Below are 22,662 nucleotides of genomic sequence, written 5' to 3'. Positions count from 1 at the left end.
CCCGTGCAGGAAGGACAGACAGCCCAAACCACACTGGCAGCCAAGCCCTTGTGCCTTCCCATATCACATACTTTGGTCAGTAAGAAGCCCAAAAGACAACTTAGGCTTGGATTTAGGTCCTTTAAACCAGCAAATCCAACTGCTTTTGGCATAAGAGCAGGAAAATGCCAGGTTTATGCAGCTGCCACTTGATTTTATCATTCAATCCAGGGGATAAAAAATCACTAAAAATCCCTGAATACAAGGGCAGAAAAAGCTCTGCAAGGCTTGTGCACCAAGGTAAAATAAGCAATGCAAAGAGGGATGAGCAGGTTTGACACTACCTATTACATGTCTATATATAGAGAGATAATGATTTATGCACTTAGGTATATCTATATATATATAGTGCATAAGTTGTTATCTCACTGTATAAATCTTGCAGAGCTTTTTTTACTCTTGTATTCAGGAATTTATTCTTGCTGAGTTGAGTGGCATATATATAGATATATGGATAGAGATAATGCTGCCCATTTTTTTAGAGACACACACATACAAAATGAGCAGCATCAGGTCCCCCTGCCAGCACCTGCCCTGCAGCAAGACAACACGTTATAGCTGGGTGGGGGCTTTGCCCACACCCACTCCCATGCACGTCAGTCACACAGAAGTATTATAACATAATTTGCTGGTTTATGATCCCTTCATGGAACATCTAATCCACCCAGAAAAAGAAAAACCTGTATACTACCTGCTCCCATCCATGCATTTAATGCTGATAAATCCCAGTGTTTACAGCTGCTGTACTGGTGAGAAAAGTTTTCAGCTGCTCGCAACTTGATTTGTGCCGGTTTTATGCGGCGGCACAACATTTATGTCCTAATGTTCTCACACAGGATTTATGGCAAAGCGCTCATGTTCCTACTGACAGTTTCAAGTTTAGTATATTTAATCTCACCGTTCAATAAACTGGGCCCATAAACATGTTTATATCCCTTGGCAATAACATCCCAGGGCACGAGAACACACCAGGCAGCAGAGGACTTAATGGCGCGTAATAATCTTTGAAGAACAAATGTTCCATTAAAAATGAATTTGGAAATGCCTACCTTAATACTGTAAGAACCTTAAACTCATTTTCTTGCGACTATTAAATGAATTTAAGCCCCATATGTTCGCTACATCCACTACAATATTGTGCAAACAAAACCCCAGAGAGATATGGAAGAGACACAGACATGAGTGCAGATTTGGCTCCAGTCAGTAAGAAAAACACTGCTCCCTCTGTTCTTGAAAAATAAGATTAAAACCATTACATGACAAGTTGTGGCTGCACGCTGCCAAGTATTACTGCTCCAACTAAAATAAAATGGTAATGCATATAATAAGCTTACCATACCACTATTTCCATATTTGCAGAAGTCCTATGAGTTAACAATGCAGAGCACTAATAGTGCCAGAGCATCCTATCATGGTGGGAAGGTACCCAGCAAGGTGTGTGGAGCAAAAATCCCAGCTCCATCTTAGGTCCTGGGTCCTCCCCAATCCCTGAACCACGACGTCCTTCTCCAAGCAAACTTATCTTCACACTGAGGCTGGAGATGATGCTCAAAGCTCTCCAGACCCCAGCAATCCCAAGTAAAATGGCCAAGCTCAGCAGAGATGGTGCTGTAACCCACCCTCTTCACACTCTCCACGCAAGGCTGGTCACAGCCACGCTGACGCTAAAGCTGCTCTGAGCTTGCAACAGCCTGAATTGTCTTCCTTTTTTATCACAAGCCATAGGAACAGCCTGGGAGAGCTGTCACCACCCTGCTGCAAATGCAGGAGACACCACCACCCTCTACATTATCACCACTGATGACTCAGCTTTGCTTGCCTCAGACAGTGCAAATGAAAAGGAACCCCCACATCTGAATCCAGCTGAGCTGTGTTTTCCATGGCCACTACAGAGCAGGCAACAATCTGAAGGATCCAGGACATCCATGTGTGTCTTAGGTACCTGGGCAGGTGGCATTTCAATTGCCATTACCTTAACATTGCAAGTCTCTAAATGTTGTGATGGGCTACTCCCTGTAGCATCTACTATTTTAAGGTAGTGATAACCCCAGAGCAATGATGAGCTCTATTTGAAGCCAGGACAAGGCCATCATGTTGTGCATAGGCAAGTGTAAAGCCCAAGGGTGGATGCACAAACATGGTAACATGGGCACAACCAGGCCCATCTACAGCCAGGGTACACTGGGAGAAATAGAGACAAGTCTGGAAAGGGAAAATTGCTGCTGGAGTGGCACAACCAAACAGCACTGCTGAACACACATCCAGCTCACCTACAAAGATGCTGAGCTGAAGAGAGGACCTTCCTGAAGAGGCAGAGCAGAGAGAATGACCCCTACCTCTCTACAACCTCCTTTCAGGTAGTCTCAGAGGGCGATAAAGTCCCCCCTGAGCCTCATCTTCTCCAGGCTAAACACCTCCAGCTCCCTCAGCTGCTCCGCATCCGACTTGTGCTCCAGCCCCTTCACCAGCTCCATTGCCCTTCTCTGGACACTGCTCACCTCTGCCTTCCCTTCCCCATAAACACCATTTCAGTTTATTTAAGTGACTTCCATTTGCTTATTTTGAATCTGGTTCAAGATTTTTCCCACCCATTTCCAGCTCCTTCAGATGTGTCCCGCCTCACTGCAGCACACTTTGATGTAGTCAGAGCAGTCAGACTCCTTCCACGTCACCAAGGTGGTCATCAAACACGCACATAAGACTTGGCCTGGCTTTAAAGGCTTGTTCTGGACAAGCCTCACTGGTCTCCCGTAATCCTGCTATTTGCAGGTTGGACACAGACCCAATTCTTCAGCATCATTTGGCCTCCAGCAGGGCAAGAAGCCAGTGTGGCACGGGCCGTGACCGGCAGCGCTGGCACGCTGACGTACAGTACCTGCAAGGGGCCATTCCTCTTCTCTGCCATTATTTTTTCACATCTTTAAGCAAACTCAAGAGCAGAGGAAGAGCCACCCAGCCAAGGCTACACCCCAGCACCTGGCAGCAGATACAGTGAGGTCTAACCACAGCCTGGCCACAAAGCAGCTGCAGTTCCTTCCTCTCATGAACAAAAAGACAACACTGTTTTCATTTTCAGAACTCAAGCCAAAAACATAACTGGTGTTTTTCAGAAGAGTGCTCCTTAAGAAAATGCCACCTTCAGGGGGAAATCTCACACTCAGAGCCCTCCCAAGCCATGTGTTCTCTCATCCCATTAATAATGAAGAATGAAGGGACACAGCACAGAGAAAATGTTTAACTCAACATCAATTTAAGTCTTATAAGGGGTCTTATACAGCTAGAAAGGAAAGCTTAGCAGATTGTCCAGGGCCCATGGCATACATACACAGTCTCATCGAGTAAGCAGCTCATCTGCCAAGGATTCCAGAGACTTTTTCATGAAGTTTCAGAAAGTCTGGATTTCAGGAGACTCCATGCTCCAGCCCTTCATCACCAGGGACAGGTCCCACCAGTTCACCCCCAACATCTGGGGGAACTGACCCCTACCATGCCAGTACCGATCTGAGCTGGAGCACCTGGAGCTTCCACCACCTACATACTGACACAGGTATTCCAGAGATGGTTGACATTAGTCTGTGCACCACATGCAGTGACAAATCCTGACTGTGACAGGCTATCTGGATGAGGCATCACAGACAGAGTGCACAGCCCAAGGGCACACACAAGTCAGACAGAAAAACCTCGGTGATGCAGCCCAGCCCTCCTCTACATTCAGATAAAAGCTCCGAATCACTGCAAAGCCAGCTCTGCTCCTGAGCTCAGCCCACCTCCCTCCCTCAAATATCCTCCTGACTCATGCGAAACACAGCCAGAGCAGCCTATTTTTACCTCTGAGCACACAGTGAGAGCCTGCATGTACAAGCGAGCCAGGATGCGGCACATCCACACTCCAGCTGACAAGATACCACAGCTCAGCCAAACCAGGGCTTAGAAATCCCAAATCCCCGACATAAATACCTTTCCAAAATATAAAAATTTCACCAACCTCTGCCAAAAAGAGGAGATTACTGGAAACTCAAACTCCTCCCCCTGCCCTCCAAATATATTTCAGGTCCTACACGAGGTCTGGAAGATGTGGAGAAGTCCTGCACCTGGGTCAGGGCAATTGCCAGTATCGGCACAGGCTTGGGGAAGAAGGGATTGAGAGCAGGCCTGCCAAGAAGGACTTGGGGGTGCTGGTGGATGAAAAATTGACCATGAGCTGCCAATGTGCGCTTGCCCACCAGAAAGCCAACCATGTTCTGAGTTTCATAAGAAGCAGAGTGACCAGCAGGTCAAGGGAGGTGATTTTCTCCCTCTGTTCCACACCTGTGAGATCCCACCATCCAGCCCTAGGGTGCCCAGCATAAGGACGTGGAGCTGTTAGATCAGGTCCAGAGGTGGCCACAAAAATGGTCTGAGAGCTGGAGCAGTTGCCCTAAGAAGACAGGAATAGGGAGTTGGGGTTGTTCAGCCTACAGAACAGAAAGCTCCAGAGTGACCTTACAGCACCTTCCAGTACCTAAAGGGGCTACAACAAAACTGCAGAGGGACTTTTGACAAGGGCAGGGAGTGATAGGACAAGAGAGAGGCTTTAAATTGACAGAAAGCAGGTTTAGATTATATATTAGTATGAAATTCACTGGCACAGGCTGCCTAGTAAAGTTGTGGCTGCCCCATCTCTGGAAGTGTTCAAGGTCAGGCTGGATGAGGCTCTGAGCAACCTGGTCTAGTGGAAGGTGTCCCTGCCCATGGCAGGGGTGTTGGAACTATATGATCTTTAAGGTCCCTTCCCCCCTCCCCCCCGGACATTTCCATGAATCCAACAAGAGCCTTTATCAGACAGGAAGAAAGGACACACTCACAAAGACTTGTTAACGATCTGCTAGTTTTTGCAACCAGGGAGGACAGTGATGCTATCAGACCCTCCCAGAAGCCAGTGATTCACATCCTCAGCAAGTGCTGTTTGGGCAACAAACCACTAAATCCTTGTTTGGACTTGTTTTGTTGTTTGTTTTGTTGGGGTTTTTTTTAAAAAAAAAGGCAAACCCAAAACTCTTGCAAGGCAGGAAGCAACTCCTGACAAACACTTCCTACATGCTCTATGGAAAACCAAAGCAAGCAAAGGTCTGCAATCAGCCACATGCAGTTAGGAACATGTTTCTGACCTGGGAACTTGTAGGTCAGCAAGAGACAAGACTTTCCTTCTCAACACACAATAAGTGCAAATCGCCTCTGTAACAGCAACTTGGCCCAACCCTCCCAGGACCCACACAAGCTCCTGCCCACTACCATGGGATGCTACGCTGGGCACCCACAGAGTGGACCTGCTCTTCCTTCAGTTTGCATGGGAATGGCCAGCATAAGTATTTTATGTAATTATTAAATTTTAAACAGCTTTTGCTGAGTTAATCTTCATTATAACCCTCTGGGACAGCTGGTAACCCTGAGCACGCACACTGCCGTGGCCAGAGCCTTATAAATATCCAGACACCCACCGATGCCAACCTGAGGATTAAATTCACCTCCTGCATTTTTTTCCCCCCCAGTCTTAGAGAGCAAATTAAAAAAAAAAAAATCTGCCTTGTTATTCGAGGAGTGATGTGTGAGAGCCTTACTGAAGTGCGAAATCACAGCCCTCCCGGCGCAGAAACTGGTGTCGGGTTTTTGGCAAAAAAAAACACACTGGGCTTGGACTGTTTTTCTCCAAGGACAACCCTCCTCTCCTGCAGAGCTGCCCTGCTTCCGACACTCGGCCCTACACCTTAATGGGCAGGCACAAATCCCAATCCCTCATTAAATTAATACAGGGGCCACCCAGGAATTTTGGCCATGGGGTAATTTGTTTTTTTCTCTTCTATTTTGAAGCAAATTTGGGAGCAAATGTTCCAGCTTTCCGGGATAGCTCCACACAGACTTACTTGCTCATGCTGTGGATAGATGGCTCGTGTAGTAACACATATTAAAAGTGATCAAGCACCAGTCTTTGGTGCTAATGCAGTAAGGTCGAGGAACAAGAGATGATAAACCTGTACATTATTAGGTTTCCTCCTGTCTAAGCAGAACAGCAGCCTCCCATGTTTGCATTTTCCAAGGTACCCTTTCACAATCAAGTCCTGGTCAGCTGTTGCATATGCCCTTTGGAAACCACAGAGCTTCCGAAAAGGACAAAGAGGATTTTTGGGCAAACCTGAACAATGTTTTAAGTTGGGCAGTTCACGGAAGATGGTGCTCTGAACTCATCAGATGTCAGCCCAACACTCCTATGGCAGAGGTTTGTGCTGCAGGTGCAGAGTTGCTTCACCCCACCTAAAGCAGAACATGGTGCCCATGTTGGAGCAAACACAGCACAAAATGCAGCAGAACAAGCTCCAGTGAGGAAGCAGTCCTGCTTTAAGGCTCAGCCAGTACCACAGCATCCATATTCGTTGTGGTGCCCGGCACAAACCTGCCTCTTCCAATTTAACCAGCTCCCTTTCTGCCTGGGACTGACTCTGCGGAGGCGGACAGGCTGTCATCAGAGGACCGGGAGTCATCTGCAGATCATCAAGCTGCAGATGCCAGGGAGAGAGAGGCTGCTTTGGAAAACAAAAACAAAACACACCACCTTCTGCCTCTCCGTTTTGGCAGGTAGACAGACATTAATCCCTCATCTCATGCTCTGCCTGCCAGAGTCACATCAGGGTTTGCACACAAGCCCAGGGCTGCTCCTCTCCAGGCGTAACTGCAATTACCCAATTATGTCAGCAGCAATGGGCACACCTGCCCTCCTGAGATGCTGTGGCCATCTCTGCCCTACCTGTGGCCTGGGCACAAAACCTCGAGGCCACCACAGTTTGAGGCTGGTGAAGCTTTTAACCCCATCACTCCTCCCCATGCTCTGCAGCCAGAAGAGATAGTCTCCAGGGCTATGTTTTCCACAGCAGCTCCTGCCACCAAGATGGGACCTGTTCAGGAGCTGATGACAGGGTAAATGACCTCTACCAAACAAAACCTTTACACTAAGTGGCTCATTTACCCACACAAGCACGAAGGAGGGGTTCTAAAGTAGCACCCAGTCACCACGGAGACCTGCGAGTGCCAACCCTGCAGCTGGGTTTCCTTAGTTAGGGCAGCAGTTAAATAGCCTTGAGGAATGACATCCTCAGCTAAGTTGTTTCCATGCACTTACTTCCCTTCATCAAGGATGGACCTATAGAAAAGAGTGACTTAAAAAGCCCACGCATAACCTTAAAGTGCTGTCTCTTGAAAAGAATCAAGTAATTTTACTCCAACAGGCATCTTCCAACACTAACCATGAGTACCTGATCCCACGTGAGGGCAAACCTGCAGTGACCCAGCTGTCCCCATACATACTGCCCACACTCCCATTGGTTATTTTCACCTGGGGATGCTTTGGAGCTGCAGTACAACATCAGGCTCCCCAAAGTGTGGTTTCTCTTTAACAACCTCAGTGTCTTCCTTGGAAGCAGATCAAGCTCAAGACTAGCCCTGGTCCCTCAGCAAGCAATATGCAAGCCAAGGACTATTCCTCAACTCCCCACTTTGATCTTGAGCCATTTTCAGCACAGAACGTCTACCTGCAGTCAAGCCTCAGCTCCATCCCAGCTGCAAGCAGCTTTTGCAGAACAGTTAATTTCTCTGGTTACTTAACCAGAGGCTTCCTGGCCTTGCTCTCACCACCCACTGCAATAATGTGCAATTACAAGACTTGAAGAAAAATAAAAGGGAAGTGGCATCTCATGCCAGGCCAGCACTGCCAAGATCTGTTTCTCTGGTCTTTTGACTCCAAAAAAACAAAAATCACCAAACTCTTTTCTTGCCTCTTGGCATATCAATTCAGGAAGCTGCTTCTATACACAGGTTTTACCCTAACATTTTACAGTCTTTGTGTTTCATCTGCTGCTATTAAATGTGTGAAAATCAAAGGCAACACTATCAGCAAATTCTGCAAGAAGAATTCAAGCCCATCTTCATGTTTGGCATAGAGTGATGGCAAATTTGGCATTTCCATGACATTTGACAGACAGGCTTCAATTCTCAGTTTTTATTGAAAGGTTTCTGCCAAGCTCAATTCCTTGCCTCTGAAAACATCTTAGGAAAGGAAATGGGTATTTGCTAAAATAAAGGGATTATTTACAAGCAAGTCCAGTGTGTAGGCTGCTCTTGATCTTCTAAAAGAAAGAAGTTCCACAAGGTTAAACCACAGAGCCCTATCAGCCCAGTACCCACATCACTCAGGCACCACATGGATAATTTCTTGGGAAATCTCTGGCAAACTGTTTTTCTCCTTCAGATTCCCACCTGCAGGGCTGCAAAGAGCCAGATGAAGCAGCAAGAGGTCCAGCTTCGCCAGCCACAGCTGTACTGCTGGCACTGCTTTACCTTCTCAATCCCCTGTAGACAAGACCTCAGGGCTCTGGGAAGAGCCCCTGTTGTGTGGGTGGACACGAGGACAGATGTGGAGGTAGGCTGGCTGCTATCTCAGGCCACTACTCATTGCAAGCTCTTCCCAGACCTCTGAACCATTTAATCCAGTGAGAATCCTTGGCATTTGCTGCCTTGGCTGGAACATATCCATGTTAAGGACATGGGTCTAGTTTTAACACCAGCCTCCCAAGCTACTTCTATTTTTATGTTTGGGCTGTTATTTAAGGCCTGTATTATGCCAGAGAGAGGATGGGGCACAGATACCAGCTCACGAGGAGATGAGGACAAGTGAAACACCCAGAGACAACTGCTGACCAGGATAGCAAACCTATCTCAGTTATTTAAACAATTCAGATTCAGGAATCAAGTGCCTTCAGGAACTGGGAAGAGCTCGAGCCCCTGCTTCCACCCTAAAATCCTCCTCTTTTGGCAAGGAGCCCAAGCACAGTGAGACGTCTTTGCTCCAGCACAGAGCAGTGCTGCTGCCACCCTGACTGTGCTTCACCCAGCACCCATGGCCTTGAAGCAACCAGTAATAAAATCCTCCAAACGGCCAAGGCCTTGGATGCCCTCCTGGTGCCACAGGAGGCTCGGGCGGCTGCCAGTGTGAGGGCAGGTGCCCAAGCACAGCTCCTCCAGGAGAGGCTCCAGAGCCTACGTCAGACCCGGACTTTCCTTTCAAAGGTTAAAGCTGTTTACTGAAAGGATTACGAGGGAGGAGACAGTAAACTAGGAAAAAGTTGGGGGAGACTATTTGCAACAGCTACGTAAACAGGCAATAAACACACCCCAACCCCTCGCTGGTGTGCGGCCAACTTACAGGTGGGGAGGTCATAGGGATGTGGGTACACTGCCTGCACCCAGCCCAGGGGCTTCACCCCCAGCCACAGAACATAATTTAAAACCTGACTGCTTGCTCCCCACACCCTCAGTGCAACCACAAACCAGGCTGGCACCTGGGGAGCAGCTGTGGTCCTCACATCTAAGGAGGCTTTGCTCTGGCTCCTAGCATAGAGGGATCTACACAGCAGCACAGGAGGGGAAAGATATCCTCTCTGCAACAGCCTGAAGTTTAGCCCTGGCTGTACTCACCCCTGTCCGAAATGCTGCTTCAGGACGAAGCATTATTTGGTAAAAACACTGCTGGAGCAGCAGAAAGCTAAGCCATGACACGGCAGCTCTGCAGTTCATCTCAGCTGTACGGCCAGTTATTAAATGAAAGGTCAATTCCTTTATGGCACTACACCTCTCCTGTCAAGTAAACAGCCTTAAGAGCCAGACGTTCCAACTGGAAAAGCAAAGAGGAATTTATTCACTGCTGCAGAGGAGAATAATGAGAACAATTTCCGTATCTGACATGACAGAGCAGCACCACCAAGCAAGAACTAATGAGCAAGGCCCTTCCAGCTAATGTAACAGTATTTAGTTTGCACTAAAAGCAAGACAAAGCATTAACTGTTTTGCACTCATCTGTTTGCCTTGATTGCACAAAGTTCAGCTGAGGACATTGGGCAGGAGGAAGTCACGAAGCCACTTGTGCCAAGGGGGAACCAGCGTGACTATTGCAAGAATGACTGGGAGTAACGGGGTAATTCACCTCCAGACTCAAACTAGGCTGGTTTATCACCTAAGAGTGGTTTTGCTATTACATTCAGATTATTTCCCAGTCTGGAAATCTTGCAAAATTGATGCACTAGCTGAATTCAGCTGTTAATGGATGACAGAGAAGACTGGAACAACTCATCCTGGGAAGCACAGGATGACCCATGAATGATGCTGTCCCCCCAAGGATGACAAGACCTGGGAAGTGAGGTTATGACCTAAATATTTAGGGTTATACCTAAATACAGCCTCATTGCTCACCACATAAACCTCTTATCTGCATAGTTTCTTTAATGTGAATCATGCCTGGAGACTAAACACACAGCAGTGCCCACAAAGGCAGCTCTAATGTGTAGGTTTCCAGAAGGACCACCTGCAGTACAGACATTTTGGCACAGGGTCTGAAACAGCGGGTTAGAATCTAGAACTGCATCCACTGCATCCAACTTGGTCTGGTCCCCGCCTCAATCACTCCCTGTCCTGTACAGACTCAGACCCCGCTCCAAGATGCTTCAGAAAACAGGACAGTGTCAGAAATTCAACCAACTGGTAATTACAGTCTTGGGGGAAAGAGTTACTACAGTTTAGTAACAACCACGTGCTTTTGGCTGATGAATCGTGGCCAAAGATGTGGTATTTCTGCTAGCATCCACAAATAAGGATGTCTAATGAAGCTCTGCAACTTCATAGCAGATCATTCACCACAGCCTCAAGGACCATGCTTCAGGTACCACAGATTTTAGGGACAATGGAGTGCAGGGGTTATGGAAAAAAGTTATTACAAATGGGAAAAAGTTATCACAAACAGAAAAAAGCTTAAGAAACTGCAGCCCCAGAACTCGAAAGAGTTAAAAGGAAACTGATAAGCAACACAAATACAAGAGAAAGCAGAAAACTAATTCCAACAAGACCTTACTGGTTCTATAAATGCATTAATGAAGGCAAACAAAGTGTAGGTCTATTAATCAGCAGGAAGGTGAAGAGAGTACACGACAGAAGACGCCCTATTCAAAACCTTCTTTGCTTTGTACTTGAGCACTCAAGGATGACTTTTCATCAAGGACTGATCTCTCTTAAACCTTCTAATCTCTGTTCAATCCATTATTTGTTTGCCCTCCCCCCTCCTTGTTAAATGTGCTTTTCTAAAGGTTAACTGTGAACGGATGTTTAAGGTTGAGCAAAGTCAGCTCAGACTAAGGACTTGTCAGTGCTGTCTGCACAGGACAAGGAGGGGTCAAAACTGCCACTGTAGCTCTGTAGAGGAAGAACCAAGCACTCTGCTCAGTGCTCACAGTCATGCCACCATTAATTTATCACTGATTTCAATTTAATGATCACAACATGTCATCTTTAAAGTCTCATCAGGAAGTTGACGGCAAATCATCCACTAAATGAACAGAAAACACTACCAAAAACAGTGGCCAGGCAGACCTGACAACACTCGTGGAGCTGTACTCGTCCACGACACAGCCTTTAAGGACAACCTTCCTGCTCCAGCATGGGCAAAGGGCTGGGGACACAAGCCAGAAGCTGGGATTTAGGGCTAAGAACCTGAAATTGAAGCACTGCCAAGAGGCGGGGGATGACTCAGCCTCCCAGAAACTGATGGGGTGAGGGCAAAAGGACAACACGAAAGATAACCAGACCCTGAGTCACCGAGAAAATTAGGACAGTGTAACACAGAAGAAAAGTGGAAAGGGAAAAAAACAGGTGCCTTCACTCAAGATCCTTCTACCAAGGATGGATGGGAAGAAGGAGAGGAGGTGGAGCGAGCAGGTGGCATTCCCTCCATTAACCCTTCCTCCAGGAGCAGGGACACACCACGGGAACTGGAAGGACGAGAAGCCAAGGATGAAGAAACATCTGAGGAGCCACTGTATGAGCTCTGTCCTCACTACAAGACCCAGAAAGTTAGAAAAGCCATCACTGGATGTGGGGGCAGCCCCTCCAAAGCCCAGTCACTACTGCTCACCGTGCCCGTTGCAGTAATAGATCCACTTCTCCCTGTTCTGCGTGGGGGTGGTGGACTTTTTCATAATAGCTTTTTCCACAATGGCACTGGGATCTTGCCTGGGCCCTTTCTTCAGAGTCCGTGAGCTCTTCCTGACGCTGCAGACGACGATCACCACCAGGACCAGCAGCAGGAAGAGGACGATCATCCACGGCAAGTGTTCGTTGATGTCGAAGTGCTGGTGGACGTTCTGCGAACCTCGCCTGGGGGGCCTGTACGGGATGCTGGACTTCTCCCCCCCCATCATCTCCAGCGACGGCTGCTTCTCCAGCGCTTGGCTGGTCTGCTTGTGCCGGTAGCTCTGTGCCTGGCTGGTGGTGCCAGAGCCCACGAGGGCCCTGCCGGCGCCGTCCGGTCCCGTTGGCCGAGGTCTCGTTGTCGTAGCGTGCCGGCTCCACCATGCTGCTGGACGCGCGCAGCGCTGGAGAGGGGACAAAATCGGGAACTGAAGAGTTCAGACCTGCGAAAGGAGAGGAGAGTTCAGTGTCACAGCACCGGAGACGTGATATGGCAGGTCTAAGACCCTGCTTGGCCAGCAGGCAGAAACCCAACGCCAGGCAGCGAGAAAGAGTAGAGGTGAAGTTGAGGTTTGTCTCTGGGAACAGGTGGGTACGGTTACAGAGGGAGGCTCGAGGTAAAACTGACCCTTGGTGGTTAAGGCTAGTGGCAGCTTATTAAAAAAAAATGAGTTATTACAGGCATGTTGTCAATCTGTGTTTGTCCCATATTCAGGATTTCTCAGAAAACGCCCAACTTTGAGCAAGTTGATTTTTCTTTCTTAAGTTCACAAAAATTAGTTTTAGTTCAGTTGTGGAATTTCATATTTGGGTTAATAGTACAAAAATACATGACAATATGTAGGCTTAGTATCTCTCCACTGGGTTTTGTTAAGGACACATAAACTTTTTATCACATAAACTTTTTACAAGCACTTGCAGACGCATCAACTACAAAACAGCTTTCTGAAGCAACCAAACCTCGCCCTAAGAGCTACCTTCCATCTTTACTGAGCTTCCTTATCAACCAATAGCTCTCAGGTCCCCGCCAGTTGCACCACCAAAGCCTGGCGAGAAGAGGAAGAAGGGCTGTTGTGGCAAAAACTACAGCTTATTTCAGGAACTCATCTTTTAAAGATCGTGTCTCATACCACATGAGACAGAGAGTGGGTGTAACCATTTGTAACCTGGTTTTGCCCCTGACTTGGTTACCCAAAACACTCTGACCAGGATACAAACAGGGAAAACCCTTTAACTTTTACGTAATTGTATGCAGTTGGTTTCAAAGTTCAGGAACCACTGTCCTCTCCCAATGATAAAACAATGTCAGAGAAAACTTCGAGACCTAACAAAGGTGAAGCATTGGAAGCCTACCAGTGTCAATACTTCCCTGCAATTATATTTACCAGCTCACGTGTTAAGGTTACCAAAGGTTGTATTTTTTATTTAAAATGATCAATATGAGATACTGTAGGGAAGCTGCTTCCCAGAGAGTGCAGAGTGCCACCTCGAGTGGGGTCCTACAGCAGCAGCCCCAAAACCAGCCACATCATTATAAAGACTGTGATGATGAACCACTCCCAATTAAGCAAGAGAATGGGTAATTCCACCTGGTTCTCCCCACTGTTGGTAACTTGTGGAAATCTTAAGAGATTGAATAAAGTCAAGTTACAGGACAGCCCAGGCTCCTGCAAGGCTGTTCCAGCAATGGTTCCCATTCAACCAATAATCTGGCTGAGAACAGAGTGAAACACAGCAAGGAAAGCACAGGCATGAAAGCAATGAATCCCTCAGAACAGGAGCCTCCCTGCTGCAGGGAGACTGCAGCAGGGCCTTTCCTGCTGCATCCCAACTCAGGTTCACCACAACTGCACAACGACTTGTGCCAGCGCATCACAGAGATGAGGAAAGAGGCTGGGGAGCGTGATGCCCTTTCAGCCCAAACAGCAGGACAGCCAAGAGTCTGATCATGACTGCAGTCTCGCTGAAAATGTTATTAAACGTGGCTTAATATAAGTGAGGGCAACCCAATGTACTCTGCAGCTGCCTTCTGGTCAAGAAGCAAAAGCACCACCCTGGCTTTAGACCAGGTTGGTTTTTTGACAGCCTAAAACTAGCCCTGACTGAGGCAGGAACACAGTCCCACAACCAAACCCACATCTGTGTTTACGTGGTGGACGTTACCTTTGGGAAGATCAGCGGTTGGTGGAACTTCATAGGGCTGCTCACCCGCTTCGGTGCTCGACGAAGTCAAAGACATGTTCGGAAGAGACGCCGGAGAACCACAGACGTTGTCGCTCTCCTTCGTCCCCGGCTTGATGACCACCATGTTTTTCCCAAAGCAGTCAGTGTATGGTTTGCACTTCATCACACTAGAAGGCACATCAGAAAAGGTACCACGAGGGCACGGCTTGCACCTCACGTCTTCCGTGTCGGTTCCTTTCTTGCGGACGCCCCAGCCGACCGGGCACACCGTGTAAGGGACGCAGGTATCGTTCGTCTGAAACGTACCAGACAGGCAAGTGCACTCGCGGTCAGTCAAGGCAGTACAATGAGTTTTCTCAATCATTGGCAGTTCACAGGGTTTCCTACAAGCGTGGCACCGCTCTATGCCGTTCTCATGCTTGGTGAAGGTCCCATCTGGACAAGGGCTGCACTCTCTTAAGGTACTCTTCGTGCAGTGCTTAGACACGTAGGTTCCTGCGGGACATTTGTCACAGGTCAGCTCTTCGTTGGTGGCACGGTCGAGGTGGCGGTACTTGCCAGGGAAGAGGCTGATGGCATTCTGCTCGGAGGTCAGCTTCGACTGACCATCAGCGGTGCCAAGGAGCATGAGCAGCTGGAAAACGAACACGAGGTATCAGTCAACAACAGCGTGCAACTGGAGCCCTCTCTGCCAGCGACCCCTTGTAGGTTCACAAGGGACATCCCAGAGCCATGTCCCAGAGCCACAGGAACATGGACAAGTTACTACGCCCAGGGGAAGGACCTCAGTGAGGCCGGAGTGGAATAGAACCCGCAGAGGTGGAAGCACACTCTCCCAACACATCGCCAGTTACAATTATAATTCCTTAAACTTGACACCACACTTCTCAGTGAGACTAAGCATCATTTACACTGCAACCCTGCCAGGGTGGTAAATACTGCTAATTCAGTTTCAGCAGTACGTGCTACCTGGGCACCCCAGGAGAATTCAGACTAGCTTTGCATTTCAAGGCTGAGAGGCTCCAGCATGAGGCAGGCGCTCGCCAAGAAGACAAAAAACACACACACAGGTGGAAGCTCTGACCTGTAAAACTTTCCACTTTCCTCCTCTATTTGTTAATCTGCACTTGTTCAAATAGTTACCTTTCTAAGTAATGCAAACCAGGACAAAATCCAGGCTAGCAGCTGTTTCTGAACTATTTCTCAGCCCCTCTTGCCCTTCCATGAGTTTTTATGCCCCAGTGTAAGCATTGGGTTTGTTGAGACCACAAGGGATGTTCTGCTTTGAGTCTCCAACCACATCTGAACTCATTCTAAACCAGCTGCATTAGCAAGAGGAGAGAAAACCCGATGCTGTTTTCACAGCTGTGCTGTAACTCAGCTCCTCATTGCATCAGACACAGGTAAACGGACACCAGTTTTTAGACACTGAACTGAAACCAGCTGGACTTGGCCATATGATGGCTATAAATCTGTTTATCTTCACTGACTTCCAGTCTTAAGGTTTTATTCCCTTACTTCCTTCACATCAACACTGCTCCACCCCTAAGAGAAGCCCGATCTACCAAGAAGGATCTTCGCTTCCCCTGGAAGATCTCTGGTCCATGGATTTAACGTTAGCTATGGCAGTGGAGATAAGATACCAAGAACAAAAGGCATATCAAAAGAAAGGCTGACACAACCCCACACAGCATGCAAAGCAATAGGAAACGCGTTTTCAAGCAGCTGCAGGATAAATTCAGAGGGCAGAGGTAACAAGTCAACATTACCTTGAATTTTCAAAGGTGCTTTCCTATACTGAAGGTAAAAAGACCAGAGACCCTAATGCTGTTCAGCTGCACAGCCAAGCACATAAATCACTTGGCTGTGTTATACAATCCCTCGCCTCCCGCTCTGCTACCTATTCTGGGCTATCAGCCAACAAGAATATATTCAGAAGGAAGAAAAAATAAAACAAGGCTCCCAACAACATGACTCTGCAGAAGGCACATCGCGGCAGAGCTGCAAGCCGCGCCGCGTCATTTTTTGGTGCAGTCTCTCTCTTCCTGGAAACACACGGCACATTCCTGTTTCACCTGCTAAATAATTTACAGCTTGGGATTTGTACAAAACACTTCATATTTTTATTTTATTTTTTTTTTTATTTCGTTAGCTTTCTCCCCCTGAAGCAGCAATTACAGAGCAGGCAGAAGCAGGCAAGCCCGCAGGAGCTGACGAGGATCCTGCAGCGGCCAGACTAATTACAGCACGTCAAATTAAAAAGCGGGGCTGCCCTGCCAGGCAGCAAAGGCTTACAGGATGCATTTTATTTTTCCCCTCCCCTAAGACATGATTTAACAAAGCGCTTAGCTGGCTCTAAGGGAATCTGCCACCCTCCCCTGTAATCTCCATGACGCATCCCTGAATTAGCAATATAGCCTCTCGAGGTGGCGTGGGGGGTCACCTGTGTTACTCACCCTCCTCCTGTGCCAGCGTTGAACGGGACAGGTTGTTGGGAGAGGCAGGACAGGCAGCGGCTCTCCTGTTTCACCAGGGGTGAGCTGTGTACTGCTGTCTCAGACACTGATTTCTCCCTCAGCATCAAGCCAGACCTCGGGAAACCCACTGACAGCCCTGCTACAAGCATGTGCCATGGGTTCCCTCCTGCTCTCCCTGTTTTTCCCATCTCCAGCATCTTCCCATCACTCACCCGGGTAACTAAAGCCTGTAACTGCACCAGGTTTGGATTGGGCTTTTTTTAAACCCTATCTCAAGCAAAGCAGTGCTGGTATTTTTGAACATCTCAAGATCTTCAGCTGCACATGCACGTCCAAGCTTAGGGAGAACAGCGAGTTCCAGTGGGGGAAGGCTAAGCAGCTTCGTGCATCTGCTATTTATTCAGATTGGCATTTCTGGTCTCTGAAATAATTCAGCTGCTCGGGTTTTGCACCCCTTGGTTCTCTGCAAGCAAAAGCCAGGAGCAGGACACCTTCAGCAAAAAGGGGTGTCTGTTGGTTTGTTCCGTCACCCTCAGGGCTGCCCACTAGCACACAGAACAAGACCTTTCTGGCTGACAACACCAGTGCCAGTGAAAAAAGCAACCAAGTAACAAAGCGAGCTCGGCTGAGCCACTGCATTTCAGTTCATTTACTCCGGTACCAAAGGAAGCGTATAAGGTAACAAAAAAACCAGGGGAAACAGGAATTGGTGCAAGACAACACTATGCAGCAGATTTGGTTTCAGCAGTTTCAGTGATGCACCCCGTGCCCGAGGCAGGAGCAGCTCTTAACAATGAAGGGTTAAAAGGGACAGGGGTCCCTTTCCGAAAGGGTCAAGTTGGACAGGGCAGCCATAATCCCAAAGAGCATCCCTAACTCAGCACCAACACCCTGCAGTGCACAGGCAAAAACACTTCCCGGCCATCTTCACCTGTTTCAACACATGAAGGTTTTATGGTATGAGGAGAGGGCTGAGGGGCACTACCATTCTCATCTCCCCACATCCAGAAACCCTCAGGCAAAGGGACCTTCATGTTCAGCTGCAAACAACCCCTCAAGGCAGCAGCATGCCACAGCTGGCAAGGGCACAACCCACCTCACCACCGCCCAGCTTGAGGACTCCACCTCAGTGGTCGCCTCTGTGCCGTGTCTCCATCCCCCTCTTTCAATAACTGCATGCTGCAGGGGGACCCAGTGGGCAACCTGCACAGTAAAGAGCTTTTGGGGGTCCACAAGCTGCCTGGGCACTTGCCCAGAGGACGCTCCTGAGAACACCTGAGTAACCTGGTCTAGAGGTTGGCATTCCTGCCCATGGCAGAGGGGTTGGAACTAGGTGATCTTTAAGGCCCCCATCCAGCACAAGCCATTCTATGAATACACATCTCACTCAGGACCCAAACCTGCCTGGTGAGTCAAAGCACCAGCAAAAAGCTGGTGAATCAACTTTCTGTCCTGAAATTTGTGTCCTGCAATGCTGTGACACCGAGACTGTTGTAATCTTATGTTGTGTATAGTGGTGCCCTGCTGCCAGTCCTCCGGGAACAGAGCAATAAACCTAAAACTAAAGTAAAAATAAAATAAAATAAAATAAAATAGACAAAAGGCAGCTAAGGCACTTGATCCCAGTAGAGAAGAAAAGGAGTAGAGCTGTAAGTGAGCGCAGGGACCAACAGTGCTAAACTGATACTCTGGGAGTGATTTCCAAGCAAAACCAACAAAATTTGGTAGAAACAGCAGCTGGCTCCATGGTGATGCCTTGGCATAGGTTGGGTATGAGCTGCACTGCCCCCCACCCTTCCCGAAGATCAGCTGCACCCTTTGCCGACAGCACCGGGAAAGCGCTTGCAACATTAAAGTAAAAAAAATATATAAAAACCCCAGAAAGACAAATAAACTGGTCTGCAAGTTTTACGGTAACTTGGCAGACAGGAGAAGTCCATCTCCTGCCCCACTCTCAGTAAAAAGGATCAAGTTACTCAGACCAAAAAAAAAGTTCCTGTGAGGAGAGTATCGAAGAGAAAAGCAAGTTTCTGCATCTTGCAACACAACCAGCTATTTCAGCTGGTTTTGGGTTTGTGAAACCAGGGTCCGGGAGTCACCGCTCAGCAGTTCCTTTACTACATCTCAAGAGTGAAACGCAGGCAGATGAGCGAGCCAGAACAGCAGCACTGCAACATCTGGTCCCCATGAAGGAAAACCCAGCAGCCACCCCTTCAGCCAGCGCAGACCCAAGCTCGCCAACATCCCTGCCAGCCATGGTTTTCCTCCAACAGGATGAAATCCCCCAGGTTTCCAAAAGCCCCAAGTTGAAACAAGGTGACATCGTGCTGGTTGCAGGTGAGGGCAGTGGGGGCGATGGTGAAAACCACCTTGCAGCAGCTGGTGGGTGCCCAAAAAATTCCACCAAACAAGTGAAACCACGGCCAACACCAGCCCCACACAATCACTACCGCTCCAAAAACAAGCAGCCAGAAGGATTCGGGTTTGCTGCACCAGTAGAAGAACCACCAGCTATGGATTAGAACACACTTCCCTCAGGCTGGGAAGACATTAACTCCTTGTTGGGCCAAAGGGAGATGCCCAAATTGTTGAAGATATTGGATGAAAACCCTGAAAGCACCCTGCCAGCTCACAAGCAAATGGGAATAGCTCATTTGCTCATACACACACAGAAGTGTGAGAACACACAAATAATATACAGCTGTGTTTACTCGGAGTCTCACTTTTTTCTCCAGAATTTTATTTCCCCACACCTTTACATCACCCTTTTTCCTCCCTCTATACCCGTCGTTCCCAACTGACCTCCAGGATCCGAGCTGGAGCTGCATATCTGAAGCTCCCCATCAGCATCTCATCTTCCAGACAGCACTCGCCTCTCCCAGCGGGAACCCGGCGCTCGGGAGCGCACGGCCGGCACCGAGCACGGACCCGTCTGCTCCGCCGCTGCCCCAGGTTACCCTTTGCCTTCAGACGCTGTTTCCCAGCTAATGCCCTTCCAGCTTCAGATTATTTGTTGTTTACTCGGATTCCTGTCGAGCCAGCGCCAGCTTGCTCAGATCCACCTTGAGTTCAAGAGCAAGTGCTCTCTACTCGGTTACACAACTCAGCCGCAGCAGCTGCGGCGTCTGCCTGACACACCGAATTACCATCTCTCCCCAAAATAGACGGGATGTAGCCCTAAAGCGCTGATTGGGAAGGGCCGTACCTGGGAAGGTAGATACGGAGGTGAAGCGGCCGGAAAAACATATCCCTGATAAATCGAGGCAGCTGCCTGCCACTCGCAACGGGGAGTTTTGCTGCCTGGCCAAAGGGTGGCAAGAAAAGCAGCTAGGACGGATGGGTGGATGGATGGATGAATGGATGGATGGATCCCTGCCCAGTGCCGAGCTCCAGGAGCGGGACAGAGGGCAGAGCAGGGATCCGCTCAGCCCTGGCTGTGCGGCACAGCCCTGGATGGAGGATGCCTCCGCCTGCGCTAACATGGGGATGGGAAGGATGGATATCGCAGGGAAGGAATATCGCACCCAGGCAGCGTCCCCTGCCAGGACCTGGGGCTGCGGGACTGGGGTGGGCAGCACACGGCGGAGAAGGCACAGGGGAGCCCCGCACATCCCCCCGGCGCGCAGGGGGTGCCGCAGGACACCCAGATCCACCATCCCCTGCCCACCTGCCCCCGCACTGCAGCACGTCCCCACCCACCCCGCGGACACGCGGATGCTGCGCGGCGGCGCAGCCTCGCACCGAGCCCCCCTCGCCCCGCACACACACACATACACACACACACAAACACACTCACCGTGAGGACACGGGCGAACCCGGCGGCGCTCCGGGTCGCCTCGGCGGCCCCCATGGTGGCGGGGCCGGGGGGGGAGGGCTGCGGGCGAGGCGCTGCCCGTGCAGCCGCGCTGCCTCAGGCGGCGGGGCGCGGGGCCGGCGGCGGCCGGGCGCCCATGGCGGGGGCCGGGCCGGGCCGGGCCGAGCCGGGGCCGGGGCCGGGCGGGGCGGGGCCCTGCCGCCCGCCGCGCTCCCACCTGCCTGCGGGGCCGCCGGGCTCTGCCGGCCGGGCGGCGCCACGTGGGGGCGGCGCGGCGGGGCCGGGGCGGGGCGGCGGCCGTGGCGTCACCGCCCGCGCGGCGCGGCGAGCGAGGGCGCCCTCGCGTGCCCCCGAAATATCCCGTGGCCCCCAAAGTATCCCGTGCCCCCACCGACCCTGCCGGACCGAACCGTCCTCTGCCCCTCAAAATGTCCCGTGCCCCCACTGACCCTGCCGGACCGAGCCGTCCTCTGCCCCTCAAAATGTCCCGTGCCCCCACCGACCCTGCCGGACCGGACCGTCCTCTGCCCCCACAGCCCCTGCGCCCTCAAACGCCCTGTGCCCCCAACAGGCGCCGTGTCCCCACAGCCCATGTGGGCACAAACCATCCTGTGCTCCCCCCGAACATTCTGTGCCCTCAAAAACATCCTGTACCACCAAGCCGTCCTGTGCCCCCACAGCCCCTGTGATCCCAAACCCCCTGTGTCTCCAAGTCATCCTGTGCCCCCACAGCCCCCTGTGCCCCTAAACCACCCTGTAGCCTCACAGCCCCTGGGGGCACAAACTACCCTGTGCCTCCACAGCCTCCTGTGTCCCCACAACCCTGTGCCCCTGAACCATCCTGTGGCTCTGCATCCCCTGTGGGCCACAACCATCCTGTGTCCCCAGAGCCCCCGTGTCCCTAAAACCCTGTGCCCCTAGAGCCTCCTGTGCCCTCAAATCCCCTATGTCCCCACACACTCCTGTGCCCCTGCATGCCCCTGTGCCCCCACACCCTCCTGCACCCCCTCACCCCTGTGCCCTCAAACCCTCCTGTGCCCCCCACCTGTGTCCACCCAATCCATGGGACAGCAGTGGTTTCTGTTCCCTTGGTGGTTTTGGTTGGATGGAGCTCAATTGTCCCATGGCTGAGAGCACAGAGAAATTGCAGCAGGATGGGTGCTCAGCACCATGAAATCTTGGGGTGGCATTTTTGTTTGTTTTGTTTTTCTTGTTCTCTGGTATCAGACAGATATACAGAAGAATGTTTTTACAACAGGGGTGGTGAGGTGCTGGCACAGGCTGCCCAGAGAAGCTATGGATGCCTCATCCCTGGAAGTGTTCAAGGCCAGGTTGGATGGGGCTCTCAGCAGCCTGGTCTAGTGGAAGGTGTCCCTGCCCATGGCAGGGGGTTGGAACTCGGTGCCTTTAACTGTCCCTCCCAACCCAACCTATTCTATGACTCTATGAACGTGCAGCACGTTCCCTGTGGTGGAGGAATGCATCGGGGAGCAGATATAACCCTCCATGGAGAAGGATTAGCTGGATGCTGAGGGTGGCCCCAGCACAGACAGTGCTCTCTCAGCCCATCCTTCAGCGTCTGAGCAGGGTGCTGGTCAGTGTCCATCAGTAGCTGTGGCAAGTGATGGAAACAGGTCTAGGGCTATCCAAAAAGTCAGGAGGAACAGGAGATGGGGCCAGAGTTGCAACATAAGTAAGGAGACCAGAGCATCCCCAGGTACAGCTAATCAGGGCCTTCAAGGTTTGCTGGTTGTCTACTGAGGAAAACACTTAAACAACTGATTTCCAGAGCATGCAGAAATCCTACTGACCAACAGTCACCTTCTGGGCATATCCTGAAGGCAGTTGAACCAAGGGAGAATTTCAGTGCCACGCCAAAGTAAGCAGCACAGAACCTATAAAAATCTAACTAAAAAAAAGGAGGAAAAAAAAAGAAAAAAGGAAAATAAAAGGTGGTGTTCTTCCTCTACAGGAGTGTGGCTTTCATCCAAGCCCTTTGGAAGCCCACAAGAAGCCCCATTCTGGTTTGAGGGAGGTTTCAATCCAGCTAGAAGGCTTCTCTCCCAGACAAAGTGGACTTTTTCTCCCCATACTTTCTCTCCATACTTT

At 50.0% G+C, this 22,662-nt stretch overlaps 1 protein-coding gene across 1 annotated transcript in view; it reads right to left on the bottom strand.

Annotated features, from left to right (window-relative positions):
* Window positions 1–20,694, bottom strand: part of TNFRSF21 (TNF receptor superfamily member 21) — a 34,558-nt gene extending 13,864 nt beyond the window's left edge. Inside the window, 4 exon segments of the mRNA XM_050315273.1 lie at window positions 12,023–12,413; window positions 12,415–12,521; window positions 14,242–14,896; window positions 20,536–20,694. Of these exon segments, the coding sequence (XP_050171230.1) occupies window positions 12,023–12,413; window positions 12,415–12,521; window positions 14,242–14,896; window positions 20,536–20,589 (1,207 nt within the window). The 5' untranslated portion in view covers window positions 20,590–20,694.
* Between the last annotated feature and the right edge of the window lie 1,968 nt (window positions 20,695–22,662).

This window comes from Myiozetetes cayanensis, unplaced genomic scaffold (assembly GCF_022539395.1).
Source record: "Myiozetetes cayanensis isolate MyiCay16 unplaced genomic scaffold, myiCay2020 scf2-11, whole genome shotgun sequence".
Taxonomy (NCBI): Eukaryota; Metazoa; Chordata; class Aves; order Passeriformes; family Tyrannidae; genus Myiozetetes; species Myiozetetes cayanensis.
The sequence above is the reverse complement of the archived record's forward strand: the minus strand, read 5'-3'. Positions and strand labels throughout refer to the sequence as shown.